Source organism: Trichosurus vulpecula, chromosome 8 (assembly GCF_011100635.1).
Source record: "Trichosurus vulpecula isolate mTriVul1 chromosome 8, mTriVul1.pri, whole genome shotgun sequence".
In the NCBI taxonomy this organism is placed as follows: Eukaryota; Metazoa; Chordata; class Mammalia; order Diprotodontia; family Phalangeridae; genus Trichosurus; species Trichosurus vulpecula.
The window spans coordinates 113240270-113259099 of NC_050580.1; the positions used below are offsets into that span (position 1 = coordinate 113240270).

General features: G+C 38.1%; 1 protein-coding gene across 5 annotated transcripts in view; it reads right to left on the reverse strand.

Moving 5' to 3' along the window:
- Positions 1–18830, reverse strand: part of BTRC (beta-transducin repeat containing E3 ubiquitin protein ligase) — a 191493-nt gene that overhangs the window by 122336 nt on the left and 50327 nt on the right. For 4 of the 5 annotated variants that reach the window (XM_036734773.1, XM_036734776.1, XM_036734775.1 and 1 more), the window contains exon 2: positions 13309–13416. The exons of the other annotated variant lie outside the window; for it this stretch is intronic. In XM_036734773.1, the coding sequence (XP_036590668.1) occupies positions 13309–13416 (108 nt within the window). The remainder of the gene's footprint in view (positions 1–13308; positions 13417–18830) is intronic. 5 annotated transcript variants of the gene reach the window in all.

The window sequence follows — 18830 nt, forward strand, 5'->3', positions numbered from 1 at the left end:
CATCTCTATAGCCTCAAAACCAAGTACAGTATTACACACAAACAGGTACTCAATACATGTATGTTGAATTGAAAATTTGTATTACTTAAATAACACCTATTGAGTGACTGTGGATCATGTACAGTACAAGAATGACGATGAGCAATATTTTAGCACAACTGTAACCATGTACTTTTCTATCTTCACTGAAAAATTGGTTGTCAACACTACAATATTATTTTTTAAGAACATGAAAAAAAAAAGCAACCCCATAAGATGGGAGAGTCTGTCCCTGACACTTTGATATCTTTAGCCACTAGTTAAACCCAAAGATGCAGAAGTCTGAAATTATTCCCTAAAACTTATCTAAGGAGATAACAGGAGATAACAACATTTCTGTTTCTGCTAATTTCATGAAACATGGGATCTGAATTTAATTCATACTGTCCCATCCTGACCTTCATTCTAAACCTGCCTCCTAGGTATTTCCAACATGATGTTTTATTAATCAATCAACAAGCATTTATTAAATACCTTACTAAATGTCAAGCATTGTACTAGACACTAGGAATATAAAAAATGAAAGTCTCTACCCTCATGGAAGCTATATTCTCTTAGGAGAGACAACACGTTCATAAAGATAGGGTCTGGAATTTTGATTCCATTGATATAGGGAATACCCATAAATATAGGTAAGATTTGTACAAAAATACAAAATTAGGTTTTTGTTCACTGAGAAGAAAATTTTTTTAAAGCAAAATAAATACAAGGCAATAGTGGTGGAAGGTGGGAAGACACTACAGAAGATGATGCTTGAGCTGAGATGTAAAGAAAATTAGGGATTCTAAGAGGGGGAGGTTAAGGATTGAGTACAATCCAGACATGGGGACTTCACATCCTGTACAAAGTTGAAAACAGGAAATGGAATATCATGTGGAAGGAACACAAAAGAAGGCCAGTTTGACTGGGCTGTAAAGTACATAAAGGAGAGTATTATTATATATGATAAGATTAGAAAGCCAAATTGTGAACAGCTTTAAATGACAAAAAACTTAGTATTTGACTCTGGAGGCAATAGGGAGCCACTGGAGCTTACAGAGTAGGGGACAAAAATGGTCAGACCTATGTTTTAGGAATGCTACTTTGGCAATTCAAATTTAACATGCCCAAAATAAACTCATTGTGTTCTCCCTAAAACATGTTTTGCTGCCTGACTACTATTTCTATCATTTTCATCACCATGCATGTCTTCAGACACCTAGTGACAAAATTTCAAAGTCATCTGATTCCTCTCATCTTTCAATCATTAATCAATCAACAAGCATTTATTAAGTAGAGTGCCAAGCCTAGAATCGGGAAAACTCATCTTTCTGAGTTCAAATCTGGCTTTAGACACTTACTAGTTGTATGATCCTGGGCAAGACACTTAACCTTGTTTGCCTCTGTTTCCTCATGTGTAAAATGAGCTGGAGAAGGAAACAGCAAACTGCTCCAGTATCTTTGTCAAGAAAATCCTAAATGAGGTCAGGAAGAGTCAGATGTGACTGAAAAACAAGTGAACAACAAAAAGTACCTACTATGTGCCAGGCATTGTGCTAGGTGCTTGGGGATATAAATTTTAAAAAATGAAACAATCCCTACTCTCAAAGTAGCCTATCACTAAGTATTACTTTCTACTTTACAGGTATGTGTCCCTCTGTCTCCCTTCTCTCTATTCCCACTGCTACTACCTAAAAAACAAGCCCTCAGTATATCTCTTTCCAGAACTACTGAAAGTCTTCTGGTTGGTGGGCCACAAACCTTTCTCCTCTTCAATCCATCCTCCACACGGCTGCCAAAGTGATTTTGCTTAAATGCAGGTCTAACTATGTCACCCATATCCCCCTACTAAACAAATTCCAGTGGCCTCCTATTGCTTCCAAAATAAAATATAAACTCTTCTGTTTGGCAATTAAAATCTTCAAAACCTGGTCCCAAACTACCTTTCCGGCCTAATTATGCTACTCTTTTTCACATGTTCTACAGTAAAGCCAAACTGGTTTACTGATGCTCCTTACACACAACATTCCACCTCTTGCTGTTTTATAGTCACTGATTTCTGTTTGGTCTATTCTAGTTTTCAGGGAGTCCAGTACTTGGTTAAGGTTTATCACTTTCTCTTCTAGGCTCTTTATTCTCCAGAATTTTTAATTTCAATTTTTATCTCTTCCTTAATTTCGTCTGGGTATTCATAGTTCTTGTGGAAAATCCATTTTTTCCTTTGAGTCTTCGCTTAGAGTTATTATGGAGTTATCTCTCCTTCTTTTGGCACATCTCTGGCACTACAATTTTTTTATATTAGCCAGAGGATTTTGTTTTGTTTTTACTTCTCTCTCTAGCTTTGGTTCTTTAATTGGGACTGTTCCAGAGCCAGACTTTTCACTCTGCTTTGCTTTTAGGTAGGGATAGAGGGGGTCACCTCTGCTTATTCACAACCTGGGTAATTTGGGTTCCTGGGTTAAGTTCCCCAGAATCTTTCAGATTCAGAGTGCTGGATCTTCAAGGCATTTTGTGGTATCTCAGGGCAGGATAAGTGCTAAGAGCCCCTAGGCCAGAGTATCCTGGGGTGGTCTTTCCCTTCCCCACCCCCCAGGCCCAAGGTCCCCATCTGGGTCTTTTTGACTACTCTAGGGATTTCCAGAGAAGCTCTTCACTCTCGTTGCCATTGGACACAAGGCCTTTGGCCCACTTCTGGTTGAACTGGGAGGTGGTGGGCTTGTCTGCCTGCGCTTGGCACTATTTTGGCTCACAATATCATTTCCTATTACCTATGGGCTTCTGGCTAACTTTTTGGGCAACTCAGCAATGGAAGAAGAAATTTTCTGTTATTTTCTCACTGAATTTCTTAATCATTATTTGGTCTGGTGCAAACTTTAGGGTTTTATAGATATAGGTGGGTATATGGGAGCTAAGTGTTCTTCCTCCCATTCAGGCAGCCATCTCATCTGGAAGCTTCCCTTCTCACCTCTTCCTTCAGCTTAAGTTCTACTTTCTATGAACCCTTCCTGATTCACCACCTTCTAGTGCCCACCCCTCTTAAAGTTAGTTTGTATTTATTTTGTAGGTGTTCTGTATGTGCTTAGATTTCTATTTATATACATAATTGTCCTGGGAGAATGTGAGCTCCTTGAGGGCAGGAGCTGTTTCATTTTCACCTGATTAATCTCCACTGCCTTTCACAGTTACTTAGTACATGGGAGGTGCTTAATACTACAATAATTTGATTGTTCCTGTCTCATACTCAAATCCAGATGATATTTCAGATTAATCTTCATAATGTATAGTTCCAGTCATGTTAATGCTACATTCAAAAACCTTCAACAATTCCCCATTATCAACGAAATCAAGCCATGCTCTGTGGCCTGACATACAGTACTGAATGTTCTCCATATTTTAGCCACAGTCTACCATTTTGACTTTTTCCCCAACTATTCCCCTTACATTACATTCTAGCCAACAATTACTACTTGTGGTTTCCCATATCTACCTCATGGTTTCCTGTCTCTGTGCCTCTCCTCACACTGGTCCCATCCTTTGCCCACTCTACCGGTTCTAGCCATCCAATTCTTACACATACTTCGAGACCCATCAAATGGCAAGATGGCGGCCAGAAAGCAGGGACTTGTGTGAGCTCCCTGCCAGGTCCCTCCAAAAACCTATAAAAAATGGCTCTGAACAAATTTTAGAACTGCAGAACCCACAAAATAGCAGAGGGAGGCAGGGCTCCAGGCCAGGACAACTCAGATGGTCACTGAGTGAGGTCTACTGCACACGGAGCTGGGAGCAGAGGGGAGCGGAGCTCAGCGTGGGCGGTGGCAGGACCAACCAGACCAGAAGCCACACGGAACAAGCCCTAGCACCCTGAATCAGTGAGCTGTGGCAGTTACCAGACTTCTCAACCCACAAACACCAAAGGCAACAGAGAAGGTTAGTGGGAAAAGCTGCAGGAACAGAGTGGAAGGAGTTCATGGTTCGGTCACCACCCCTGGGGGCAGCAGAGGTGGTGTAGCTACAGAACTACAGTTGTAGTTGCTTCCGGCCCCAGGCCCACCTGGTGGGAGGAATTAAGTGGCAGATCAGAACAGGAGTGCAGAGCCTGCTTAAGATTTTCATCAGGTCCGGGTTGGCGGTTCTTGGGGAAGGAGGAGTGCTGGTGTGGCAGAGCTGGCTGTATAGAAATAGCTCTGAAAACAACAGCACATCCCCTCAAGCTTGGAACAAAGTACTCTCTACTCTACAAGTAATCAAACCCTGACAAAAAACTCAAGGGTCAAGTAAGTTGGCTGGCAACATGGCCAGGCAGTGAAAACACACTCATATTCAGTCTCAGACTTTGGAATCTTTCTTTGGTGACAAAGAAGGCCAAAACATACAGCCAGAAGAAATCAACAAAGTCAAAGAGCCTACATCAAAAGCCTCCAAGAAAAACATGAACTGGTCTCAGGCCATGGAAGAGCTCAAAAAGGATTTGGAAAAGCAAGTTAGAGAAGTAGAGGAAAAATTGGGAAGAGAAATGAGAAGGATGTGAGAAAACCATGAAAAACAAATCAATGACTTGCTAAAGGAGAACCAAAAAAAATACTGAAAAAAATACTGAAGAAAACAACACTTTAAAAAATAGACTAACTCAAATGGCAAAAGAGCTCCAAAAAGCCAATGAGGAGAAGAATGCCTTGAAAGGCAGAATTAGCCAAATGGAAAAGGAGGTCCAAAAGACCACTGAAGAAAATAAAAATCAGACTGTGGCAAGTGGAAGCTAGTGACTTTATGAGAAATCAAGATATTATAAAACAGAACCAAAGGAATGAAAAAGTGGAAGACAATGTGAAATATCTCATTGGAAAAACCACTGACCTGGAAAATAGATCCAGGAGTGAGAATTTAAAAATTATTGGACTACCTGAAAGCCATGATCAAAAAAAGAGCCTAGATATCATCTTTCAAGAAATTATCAAAGAGAACTGCCTTGACATTCTAGAGCCACAGGGCAAAATAGAAATTGAAAGAATCCACAGATCGCCTCCTCAAAAAGATCCCAAAAAGAAAACTCCTAGGAATATTGTTGCCAAATTCCAGAGCTCCCAGATCAAGGAGAAAATACTGCAAGCAGCCAGAAAGAAACAATTTGAGTATTGTGGAAACACAATCGGAATAACAGTATCTAGCAGCTTCTACCTTAAGGGATCGAAGGGCTTGGAATATGATATTCTGGAGGTCAACGGAGCTAGGATTAAAACGAAAAATCACCTACCCAGCAAAGCTGAGTATCATGCTCCAAGGCAAAATATGGACTTTCAAGCTTTCTCAGTGAAAAGACCAGAGCTAAACAGAAAATCTGACTTTCAAACACAAGAATCAAGAGAAGCATGAAAAGGTAAACAAGAAAGAGAAATCCCAAGGGACTTACTAAAGTTGAACTGTTTTGCTTACATTCCTACTTGGAAAGATGATGTGTATGATTCATGAGACCTCAGTATTAAGGGAGCTGAAGGGAATATGCATATATACATATATATACATATATATATATATGTTTGTGTGTGTGTGTGAGTGTGTGTGAGTATATATATGGGTATGTATATGTATATATGTGTGTATGCGTGTGTGTGTGTGTGTGTGTGTGTGTGTGTGTGTGTATAAACAGAGGGCACAGGGTGATTTGAATATAAAGAGATGATGTCTAAAAAAAATAAAATCAAATTAAGGGATGAGAGATGAATATACTGAGAGAGGGAGAAAGGGAGAGATAGAATGGGGTAAATTATCTCTCATAAAAGTGGCAAGAAAAAGCAGTTCTGTAAGAAGGGAAGAGGGCGCAGGTGAGGGGGAATGAGTGAATCTTGCTTTCATTGGATCTGACCTGAGGAGGGAGTACCATACACACTCAATTGGGTATCTTACCCCATAGGAAAGGAGGAGGAAGAAGATAAAAAAGGGGGGATGATAGAAGGGAGGGCAGATAGGGGAAGGAGGTAATCAAAAACAAACCCTTTCGAAAAGGGACAGGGTCAAGGGAGAAAATTCAATAAAGGGTGATAGGTTAGGAAGGAGCAAAACATAAGTTAGTCTTTCACAACATGAGTATTGTGGAAGGGTTTTACATAATGATACACATGTGACCTATGCTGAATTGCTTGCCTTCTTAGGGAGGGTGGGTGGGGAAGGAAGAAGGGAGAGAATTTGGAACTCAAAGTTTTAAAAACAGATGTTCAAAAACAAACAAAAAAAAAGCCTTTGCGTGCAACTAGGAAATAAGATACACAGGCAATGGGGCGTAGAAATTTATCTTGCCCTACAAGAAAGGAAGGGAAAAGGGGATTTGAGGGGAATGGAGTGACAGAAGGGAGGGATGACTGGGGAACAGGGCAACCAGAATATACGCCATCTTGGAGTGGGCGGGAGGGCAGAAATGGGGAGAAAATTTGTAATTCAAACTCTTGTGAAAATCAAAGCTGAAAACTAAATATATTAAATAAATTTTTAAAAAAAGGCATATCAAATGTCATCTCCTCCATGAAGCTTTTCCTGAAATCCCCAGATGAATTTAATCATTCTCCTTTGAACTAACATAGCATTTTGTATCTTCTCACTATACTTTCAAGTTATCTCTTAGAGTTATTTATGTATATATCTTATTTTTCCTACTAGAATGTAAGCCTCAATGAGAACAGAGATTATACCATATCAATCTTTTTATCCTTCTACAGTCCCTAATCATAGTGGATGTTGTATAAGTATTTGCTGAATGAATGCCAAATGAAGAAATGATCTATAGTTACCTGGCTAGGACCAAAGAGATAAACTACTTTTATGGCAAGTGCTGGGGCATCTGAAGTAGAACAAAGATGTAGTAAAAAGGTGCTCGGATAAATTTCATTACATCCCAGTCCTATAGAGCCATCTTACAATGCATACAAATGGTCACAGAGGAAAAGGGCAAGACATGGCCATTTCAGAAATAAGTAGTACCACTATTAGAAAAAAAAAAAAGAACTTATGTATTTCCTAACAGTTAACATTACATAACAACTTGAAATTTATGGAGTGCATTCCTCACAGCTATCCTTCAATGCAGGTGGGTGTAAGTACTATTATCTATTATTACATAAAGTAAATTGAGACTCTGAGAAAGTAAGTGACTTGCCCAGCATTACATATCTAGTAAAATGTCAAAGTCAGGATATAATCTAGCTCTCCGGACTCCAAGGCCAGCACACTTCCTACTGTACACTACTGACTCTCTACTAACAGTTAGATATCTCAGTATATAAGAATATGCCAAAGCAGGTGGTCCAAGATACAGGTCACTGAGAAAACAGCAATAGTGGTTGGAAATATACTTACTACATCAGCAGCACTGGTTGGAAATATACTGGTTTCATAGGATGGCAAAAGGGCAAGAAAGAACACTCTAACAACTATCTTTTTGCCAGAACACTGGAGACATCTTATAATGTTATATTTTCATCTATAAAACTAAAAATAGTTGATATGGGTTTTAAAATGTATATACTGCTTAAATAAATATTATCTCATTTAATTCTCAAAGCAATTCTGTAAAGTCAATCATCAAGCATTTATTAAACACCGACATGTGCTGACTATTGTGTTAAGGCCTGGGGACAAAAAGAAAGGCAAAAACACAATCCAGCCCCACCTTCTAGGAGCTCATATTATAACAAGGGAGACAATATATCAATGTATATACAAGACATGTGACAGTGTAAATGGAAAATAATTTCAGAGGAAAGGTTCTAGTAAGATTGAAGGCTCTAAGAAAGGTCTCCTGCAGAAGGCAGAATTTGAACTGAGTCTAGAAGGAAGCTAAGAAAACCAGGAGGTAGAGGTAAGGAGGGAGAACATCCCAGTAAGAGGGAAAAGACAGTGAAAGGGCAGGTGACTCAGGAGATGGAGCATCCTGTGTAATTAACTGGAAAGAGGGCGGTTAAGATGCTTCTTGTTGCTTGACCTTCATTTTCTAAGGGGGCCAATGCCATTAAGGGGGGACGTCTTGATTTGTGTATGAATTGGATTTAAGAGAGGTAGAGTTGTACAAATCTGTCAACTTCATTCTCTCTTCCAGAGTCATCGAAATCCAATGGCCGGACAAAAGTCAAGATGACGGACGATGGCCCAGGATGCAGTGGATGACCATAGTATCTTCAATGCCTGACTAAGCTCTAAACTTGTTCTCATTCGCCCATTCTGCCAGGCGAAGTCTTCACATGCTTGGGATAGACATCCCCCTAAGTCAATGACAGGCTTGGGGGCTGTCAGTTACTCTCAACCTGGTTTAATCTGTCTGCTGAGACTATTTATTGGGGGTATGGCCACTGCCCATGCTACAACTTCTTGGAGCCACACAACCTGACCTCTTCTTCCCTTTCTAGTTTTCTTATATTTTACTCCCTTCCACATAGTCTGCTGTCTTACTGGCATGCATGAGGTGTTCAGTAGAACTAGCACCTCAGGGTGAGGCTTGCTGAGCCCTTTTCAGGGCTGCTCATCCACCTTTGGCGTCTACCTGATTCACTCAGCTCTCATACGTGGCTCCAAGAAGTTGTAGCATGGGCAGAGGCCACACGCCCAGTAAATAGTCACAGAGCCCTAAGGCTGGAGACAGAACTGCATCTTTGAGTCTTCTGATGCCAAAGGCAGAGGGCTCTTTCCACTGTCTTCAGTTACCCAGCCTCTACCCCTCCTAACTCCTGAGGACTGAATCTCAAATAAATCAAGAAATCCAAGATCACAAATCAAGAATAAGATTTTCTTTCCAGTATGTGCTTTCTTTTAGACTCAATATCAAATAACAGTCAGAATAATTTTCAGTTACAGGATGCAGTATTATGTAGCAAATACATACAAGTATTAAGAAATGAAGGAAATCAACTGTTATTACTAAACTTGAAATAATTTGGCCACTTAACTCACTAAAAACAAATGGAAATATAAATTAACGTAAATGATTTGGCAATTTTCTTCCACAGATACATATAGTCTCTGAATTCTGGTCAATATCTGTATATGGTAATAAACCATGAAATAAATAAGTCTTATAAGTCTCTCTCCCAGCCATGCCAATTTATAACCACTGGAACAGTATTTCATAATCATGATCTCTCTGGGGGAATAAACATCTGCACATATATGCAGAGTGCCATTAGCACTTTTTTCTCCACTGGCTGTGTGTGTGTGTGTGTGTGTGTGTCTGTGCGCGTGAACAAATCTGAGGCTTCAGGTTGAAGCTGGTACAAACTCTGGCCAAAAACCTTCAGTGTTTCTCTACTGCTTCAAAGATAAAATATAAACTCCTCAGCCTGGTGTTTTAAATTCTTCTACATCTGATTCCCATTTACTTTTCCAGATTTATTTTATACTACTCCTTTTTACGTACTCTATTATCAAAGGTGTTAAACACTTGTCCTGCAGGCATGTATTTCTGAGGGTAGCAACCCAAAAAGAAATTAAAACATAATTGAGAAATATTCAACAAAACAAATAAAAACACAAGAGAAAATAGATAATGTTCATGTGTGGTTTTTTTAAGTTAGTATGTGGCCACAGGGGACTTTGCCTAAAGAGACCACAAATACAGGTCAAATTCTGACAAATTCCATGGACCTGGATAATACTATTTTGTTGCCCTGAAAGTCTGTTGTATAGATTATGATCAAGCTATACTTGGTAAATCTTTTTGTCAAAATAATTTTCACTGTAATAGTATAAGAGGATTTGAGTTTTACCTTTGTCACTAACTTATTCCCAAACAATAAAAATTCCAAAACTCTCAGCATTTTTATGTCCATCTTCCTTGATCTCGAGCATAACAATGCTAAATTTTCATAGCATTGCTGTTTTAATGTTTCACTTTATGTTTAGCAAGACTGTGTATATTTACCAGCATTTTGAAATTTAGGCTGCCTCTCCTGAATTCATCCCCCCTCACAATTCTGACCGTTGTTGTATGACTGAAGCTAATTCAAAGGCAACAAATGTTTCCCATAGTCCAAGATTCTACTCAAGTTTACTGCCATTTCATGCTACCTAAAATATCTATTTATATACTTAGCGTTACAATCAAATTCTTCTGGAATTTCATCTTCCAAGGAAAAAAAAATTTAAATCCTAAGCTGCTCCACCACTTCCAGCTGCTTACTTTCTAATGTTTAACTCCTATCTAATACTCTATACAATGAAATCGCCATCATTTGCTGGGGAGATGAAAACAATCCTCCAAGTACAATATACATAAACAAGAAATAATTAAGCCACAGATTTTGCATATAACATTTTTTCATAAAAGAGAAAATCAAAGCATGCCTAAATTGGACCCAACCATATAACCTTCAGGTTATTTTTCAGAATTTTCATTAAAATGTCATTAGTTCAGCAATTAAACCTAGTTAACATCCTGATTTTATCATTCCTGTTTCTGGTATATAATCAGACAAACTGAGAATGATTAAATAGTCTCCCAAATTTCTGTCATAAGTTAAAGAATTTTAAAAATCTCAGAATGCTCCCTGCTTCCAAAAAGAAGGAAAATGAATGCAAAAAAACCATATTGTTCTACTGTGAAACTTTTAAACATTAGCCTGAGATATCTAATATTATATATTTTAAGAGTGCGAATTATTATCTCAAACATATCTTTCCTTCTCTCACCTATAGTTCATCAACACCAAAAAAAAAAAAAAGACATTGGTGGTACAAAGAGTTCTCTAAAATGTTACAAAAAATATCATTCAAAATGAAGTAGCATTTATTGAAAGGAAATGAATCAAATTAACACTTTTTATTGAACACTCATCATGCATAAGGTACTATACGAACTCTGCAATTTTATCAGACAAGAAACACCAAGAAAAGTTGTCCCAAGTCCCATTTTGCCTATAGGATTCTGTCTCTTGCAATATATCTCAAGCAATAAGTACCCTGTTCCATTCAAACTGGACTTCTTATGAAGTCTTCCTCGACTTGGGGGGAGAGGAGATTCATTCTTCAACTTGCCAATACAGTCTCTAAACCAATTTTTCCTCACAAAGTATTTAGTAGTTGTAGTTATTTCACACTTTTGTACTAGCAAAATATTTTATGTATACTTTCTCTCTCTCTCTCCCCTTCCCTCCCTCCCTCCCTCCCTCCCTACGGATCCAGTAGCTTGTTGATTAAGACCCACTAAAAATGGAACCCTAGCAATATTACTGAATGTGTCTAGAGTTCTTTCCTATTCAATTATGCATTACCATTTAAGATCTAAATTTTTCTTCTAAGAATACCTTAGTATATCTAAGTTAGATTCTAATTTAGGTTAGTTTTTGCCTTTGGCAATTAAGTATCATATTTTTAATTAGATGTGATTATCTTTAATGTTTCTATAACATGGTTATGTGAATCACTCAACAGCATTAAACCAGGTACTATGGGGAGATAAAAGGAGCAGATAGGTCCACATATAGGCCACATTCCTAAAATGAGAGCTATCTGAAGGGGAAAAAATACATAAATACATTAAAAAAAAACCCCCACTAAGTTTAGGCCAAGCTTATCAGGGAAAATGTAAAAAGTACTTTCTATGTTCAAACCACTACAATATGAGGCACCTCACTGAAAGGCTACTATGTAAATTAAATATCCATGGTGTTCCATACCAAAGGTAATTTGTTTAGAGCAGAGTTCTGGACCCACCTCTATCATCAACTAGCTACATGACCTTGTGCAAGTCATTTAACCTCTCTATGGCGCAGTTTATTTAGAAAACGGGAATAACAATACCTACTCGATGATGATGAAAATAAAATCATGCACGTTAAAATACTCTGACATCTGTAAAGTGCTATACAAATAAAGGTATATCATTCTGTGCTCAAAACATTTTAAGTAAAGACTCATGATTACATGAGTCTATGTAAAGTTTAAATTTTAGCTATCATTAATAAAACTAGCTGAGTTTAATACTGAAAGGATTGCTCAGCATAGTAAATAGAAGACTGGCTGTGGCCTCAGGAAAGCCAAGGTTCAAATTCTGCCTCTGACAGTATTTGGCACTGAACTCTCTGTGCTCCAGGCAATTTCTCTAAGACAATCATCTGCAGACTAGTTGCTACACTGATATTTGGGGGTTTCCACACCAGGAGCTCCCTACTCCAGTGAAATCACAAGTGCAGAATTATAACAACAACAAAAAATGTTAGTATTAGCAAAAAAGATTTCAATGTTAAATTATAAAAAACAAACAGAATCTTGTAAAATTGTCATTACTAAAATAGCACCATTAAGGAGCAACAGTTATTAGCACTTACACTGGCAACATAACTAAGAAAAATCTATCACTCAGAATGCTGATTCCCTCATTTTATCTGGAATTTAGATATAATGTATTTTATATATTACTATTTTTATATTGAAAATTCTTTAAGATCAATTATGCCACAGAGGAGCAAGATGTTAATAATTACTGTATTATATATTGCTACCAAATGCTGACTAAAAATCTTCCAAAACTGAAGTGTATAGGTTAGTTTTATTTGCCAAGAATATCACTTGAATGTCCCTGACCACATACATATGTATTAAATGTTAGTTATAAATTAAAACTAAACTATCTGCCTCTTTCTCTACTCTTCCTCTTCAACTTCCACAGCAACCTGGCATTGGCCTAATTCTGAAAGGAATTTCCCCTTTAGGATCCATTAAGACCATATCAGTCCACCTAGATTGTTTTATTAAATATTTAATATGTTTAATTCTATCTTCATGGATTTCTAGGCCTTGTGTTAACTAAAGCGTAAATAACACGTGGTCTTAAATGGGAATGCATAGTACTAGGAACAGAAGGCTCAATATACTATATGCCCTCAATGGTCATAAGAAAAACATGGATGTCTATTTAGTCAATTGCATGTAATTAACTGATGACTTATATAAATTGGCTTGATGTAGGTCCAGAGAAAACATTATACGTTGAAGTTATTTGCTGAGGCTACTTCTTAAAGTTCAATACTTCTGCATTTAATGGATCTGAGAACCAATAGCTAAGTCAATGTCAATTTTGGCAAATCAATCATATTCAATCAATGGAATGAAAATGTTTTAGACTGCATAAATCTGGATCTACATGAAAAGATCATTAAAGAAGCATATCAAATGACATGAAAAATAGCTAAGATATGAAGAAGAGTTAAATGAATGTCAGTAAAGAGTGTGAAAGAAGAGAGAGGCACACTCACACCCATGTATATACCCCCTTCTCTCCCCACCCCCTGCCCCCCCCCGAGACAGAGAAAGTACCTGGAAAGCTGTGAGTGCGCCAGTCCCTGGGTTATACAGGCATCGCAGCGAAGGCATGCTGTCCGCCAGGCTGGAGCAGCCCAGCCACAGAGACCTGGGCATAGAGCACTGCAGAGAGAGGACAACTATGAGATGGGACAGTATGAGACAGGATGGTACAGATTACAGGAACTTTAAAGGCGTTGCTGAATTGTGTCAATACAGTTACAGCTGGCCTTCAGAACAGAAACAACTTCAAGAAACATACTACTAATTGGTCTGCCCGCCCCACCAAGAGAAAGTCAAAAAGGTCATTAATAGCAAAAGAAGGAAAGAAAGGGAGGAAGGGAGGAATCAAGGGAGGATGAAAGAGGGAAGGATGATGGAGAGGGAGAGAAGATGAGAACAAAAGATGGCCTAGTCCAAAAAATTAAATGTTTAATCTTTTTTTTTGTATGTGTGAATTTGGTCAAAGGAAAATTATGTCTTTGTCCAATTAATCAACCCTCTTTCCCATGTATAGGCAGTCACCTCTAATGTACCATAGGGTGAACAATTCTGCAAAGTAAGCAGAAAAGGGGAATGGTCCATGGCAGCATTTTAACATTAGGAAAGCTAGAAAACAAAACACTTCAGTAAAGTTAGGCTTTTTGGAGGTTAGGGAAAAGAAAAAAGGAAAGAAAATATAGCAACAACCTTGGGGGCAGTGACAGTAAGTAACTCTGTGACAGTTTGCATGTGTTTTATGTGTTTAGCTACTCTGCTATTCATTAAGCAAAATGCATTGTTACCATAGAAGCTGCCTCTTCATCTTTCCAGATGGATCAAAAACACAAAGGGGCCAAGAAACAACTAAAACAGAAGGAAAAACAACAACAAAAAGCCCCCACAGAGCTGCTCCTAGTATTTAAAAACTAACTAAAAAGAAGGTAAAATACTACTAGATATATCAGAGTATTCTCAGCATCAAATAGTCTAAGAAAACTTGGAAAACCTTTCACTATGCTAATGTTACTGTTGCCTCAGAGATGTATAAAATAGTCAATCCTTTACTGTGATATTTAACATGCTTCATTTATTTCTACAGTTTACTACAGCAAATATTTAAAAAGAGAATATCTTTGTTCAGAAGATAACTTGCTATTATTTAATCGTGTTTGATTAGAGTAAAAGCTAAATATCTGACCATCATGTATAAGAAACATGAAAGAATTCTTTTTTAAAAAGAGTTGTAGGGGCAGAGCCAAGATGGCGGCTGGAAAGCAGGGACTTGCATGAGCTCCCCCTCCGGTCCCTCCAAAAACCTATAAAAAATGGATCTGAACAAATTCTGGAGCTGCAGAACCCATGAAATAGCAGAGGGAAGCAGGGCTCCAGCCCAGGACAGCCTGGAAGGTCACTGGGTAAGGTCTAACCCATGGAGCTGGGAGTGGAGGGGAGCAGAGCCCAGCGTGGGCTGCGCCTGGACCAACCAGACCAGAAGCCAGGTGGAACAGGCCCTAGCACCCTGAATCAGTGAGCTACGGCAGTTACCAGACTTCTCAACCCACAAACACCAAAGACAACAGAGAAGGTTACTGGGAAAAGCTTCTGGGACAGAGTGAAAGGAGTTCATGGTTCGACCACCACCCCCGAGGGCAGTAGAAGTGGTGAAGCTTTGAGGACAGAACTACAGCTGCAGCTGCTTCTGGCCCCAGACCCACCTGGTGGGAGGAATTAAGTGGCAGATCAGAGCAGGGAGTGCAGAGCCTGCTTAAGATCTGAGTTGCGGTCTAGGTTGGTGGTTCTTGGGGGAGGAGAAGCGCTGGTGTGGCAGTTTGCTGTGTAGAAATAATTATGAAAACAAGAGCGCAACCCCTCAAGTTTGGGACAAAGTACTCTCTACTCTACAAGCAGTCATACCCCGATGAAAAACTCAAGGGTCAAGTAGTTGGCTGGGAACATGGCCAGGCAGTGAAAACGCTCTCAGATGCAGACTCGGACTTTGGAGTCTTTCTTTGGTGACAAAGAAGACCCAAACATACAGCCAGAAGAAGTCAACAAAGTCAAAGAGCCTACATCAAAAGCCTCCAAGAAAAACATGAACTGGCCTCAGGCCATGGAAGAGCTCAAAAAGGATTTGGAAAAGCAAGTTAGAGAAGTAGAGGAAAAATTGGAATGAGAAACAAGAGTGATGTGAGAAAACCATGAAAAACAAGTCAATGACTGGCCAAAGGGGACCCAAAAAATACTGAAGAAACTAACACCTTAAAAGATAGACTAACTCAAACAGCAAAAGAGCTCCAAAAAGCCAATGAGGAGAAGAATGTCTTGAAAGGCAGAATTAGCCAAATGGAAAAGGAGGTCCAAAAGACCACTGAAGAAAATACTACCTTAAAAACTAGACTGGAGCAAGTGGAAGCTAGTGACTTTATGAGAAATCAAGATATTATAAAACAGAACCAAAGGAATGAAAAAATGGAAGACAATGAGAAATACTTTGTTGGAAAAACCACTGACCTGGAAAATAGATCCAGGAGAGAGAATTTAAAAATTATTGGACTACCTGAAAGCCATGATCAAAAAAAGAGCCTAGATATCATCTTTCAAGAAATTATCAAGGAAAACTGCCCTGATATTCTAGCTCCTAGGAATATTGTCTCCAAATTCCAGAGCTCCCCAGATCAAGGAGAAAATCCTGCAAGCAGCCAGAAAGAAACAATTTACACAATATCTAGCAGCTTCTACATTAAGGGATTGAAGGGCTTGGAATATGATATTCTGGAGGTCAATGGAGCTAGGATTAAAACCAAGAATCACCTACCCAGAAAAACTGAGTATCATGCTCCAAGGCAAAATATGGGCTTTCAATAAAATAGAGGACTCTCAAGCTTTCTCAGTGAAAAGACCAGAGCTGAATAGAAAATTTGACTTTCGAACACAAGAATCAAGAGAAGCATGAAAAGGTAATCAAGAAAGAGAAAGTCTAAATGAGGATAGTTCAGCTTAACTATTCAAATGGGAGGGAGGAACACAAGTGGATGAAAAAATTATGTATGTGCTATTGATGGGCAGTCCACAGAACTATTTGCCAATTATTTGTTTCTTGGGTAGGTGCTAAAGATAGGCAATGAATTGGAATCCAAAACCAAAAAGGAGAGCTAGGTAGCTTGTATCTGACAAAACATATATGCTCTTAAGGACCTATGGCCTGTCTTTTTAATAACAATATTCTTCTAGTAAGTGCTAAATTTCTGTGAAGCATGGATACTAGAGGTCTCCAAAGAATAAGCTGCACATCACTCAAAGGTGAGATGCATTGAAGAGTTTGCACTTACAAATTGTCAGCAGGCTGTAGCATATTACCAATGAAAAATTTTGCAAGACAGGCATTTCCTATCAAAGAAGTGGATGACTGGAAAAGCAGCTGGGTAATGAATGTAATGTAATGAAATGAAATGTAATGTAATGAAAGCAAGGGTGCTACACTGATAACCAAACAACAACAAGAGATCAAAGGAAGGTTCACATTATATTGTACAACTGTGGAAAATTAAGGGAGGACAGTGAACAAGAGTTGCAAATGGTGAGAAGCCATGGATGGGTTGTAATTTGTACCACTGGAAGGGATACCTATATTTATGCCTACAATCTAAGTAACTTACACATGTAGTACCAAAAACTAGCAAAGCCAAAATCAACTTAGTACATGTGTTTGCTAAGTTTTTCTCTGAAGTAGAATATGATAAAATTAAAAATACTATAGTAAAAAATCTAGCATTGTGAAATTCAATAAGGATTACTAAATGGATTCCTACTTCAAGTCAAGACATTTTGTCACCATCTTAACTTCAATCAACTTTGCTTTTCAAAACCAAAGCAAGAGTTCTATTATGAAATTTTTCAACAAAAGTTGTCTTCTCACCTGTTTTTAAAATTTGGCACTTTGTTTTAAAAATTCATGAACATATATTCTCTCACCTTCAGTAATCAAAGACAGACTTAGATACTTCAATGGGAATACTGGCTAGTGCCCATCAAGTTCAACTGCAAGAATTATTTACAAAGAGATCATGTCTCAAATATTTCCTCCCATCTTGACTGACTGGAGTGGTTATCACAAATCTTTAGAACATCCTGAGGGCCAAGAGTTGGCTTTATTCAGTATTTACTATAGGAAAGCTGAATAATAAAACCTCAGCAGGTCCCTGCTGATCAACACTTAAAAGTAATAGAAGCTATATAATCAGCAATTTTTTTAAAAAGCAATGCATTGAAAGTTTATGTATCCTGAAGCCATGGACCAGAATGATTATCTTTTCACTAATATCATTTGTAAAATTTAGGCCAGTGGAACTACTTAATAAACCACAGGATGTATCTAGAATCCACCTATACAAATTCAATGATTCTTAGAGATTCTCATTTATCTCATGAATGACACTCCCTACTTCAAAACGTTGTAGTGAGGATAAAATAAGACACATTTTCAAATGTCTTGAAAGATGTAAGGTATCATATAAATGTAAGGTATTGTTACTGTTATCTCAGAGAGCAATCTCCCTGGAATCCCAGGATTATTAACATATGATAATTATACATATGGTAATTATAACTTAAGAGGCTTTGGAAAAATTACTAACAAACAGCAAGTTATTTCTATCTATAACAATTCAATCAGCAAATATTTATTAGCTACTACATGCCCACTATGAACTAGAATGCCAGGATTTGGTTACTGCATTGAAAGACCTTACAATCTATCTGGGGGGAAAAGATTAATACACATAAAACAAAAATGAACAGTGCAAAGTAATATATAGTTAATGGTTAAATTATTGTTATTACAGGAGTTTAGAAGCAACATGTCAGTAATGGCTAGAGTAACAGAAACAGCAATGATAACTAATAGTTAGACAGTGAAGAAATTGGCTATAATAATAGATACATGTTACGGATAACCTTGAAAGTCAGAGAGGTGTTGAGATTCAAAACAGTAGGAAATAGTCACTGAAATTTTTTGAGCTGAGATGTGACATGATGAAATAGTATTTAAGGAAGATTAAACTAGTAGTGGATTAGAGGGTGAAGAGTCTGAAATCTTTTGCTTCATTTCTTCTATAAGATAAGGGAGATGAGCTCAGAGAATACTCCAAGCACAGGGGAAAGTCTGGGCAAAGACATGGTGATAGGAGATGGGATACAGTTGTGAAGGGCAGCAAAAAAGGCCAGTTAGTTGGACCACAGAGTGAAGGAGTATATAATAAGGCAAGAAAGTTAGTTTGGAAGTAGGTGATAAAGGGCGTTAAATACCAAAATTTCATATGTTTTCCTAGAGGCAATAGGAGATCAGTAGAGATTATTAAATAGGGAGGTAACATGGTCAGACCAATACTTCAAGAAGATCATTTGGGCAGCTGGGTAGATAGAGGAGAGACCTGAGGCAAGGAGACCAATTAGAAGGTTATTACAATAATCCAAGTGAGACAGGATAATAAACTGAACTATGGTAGTAGTCCTATGAGTGAAGAAAAGGGAATAGATATAAGATATGATGGAGAGGT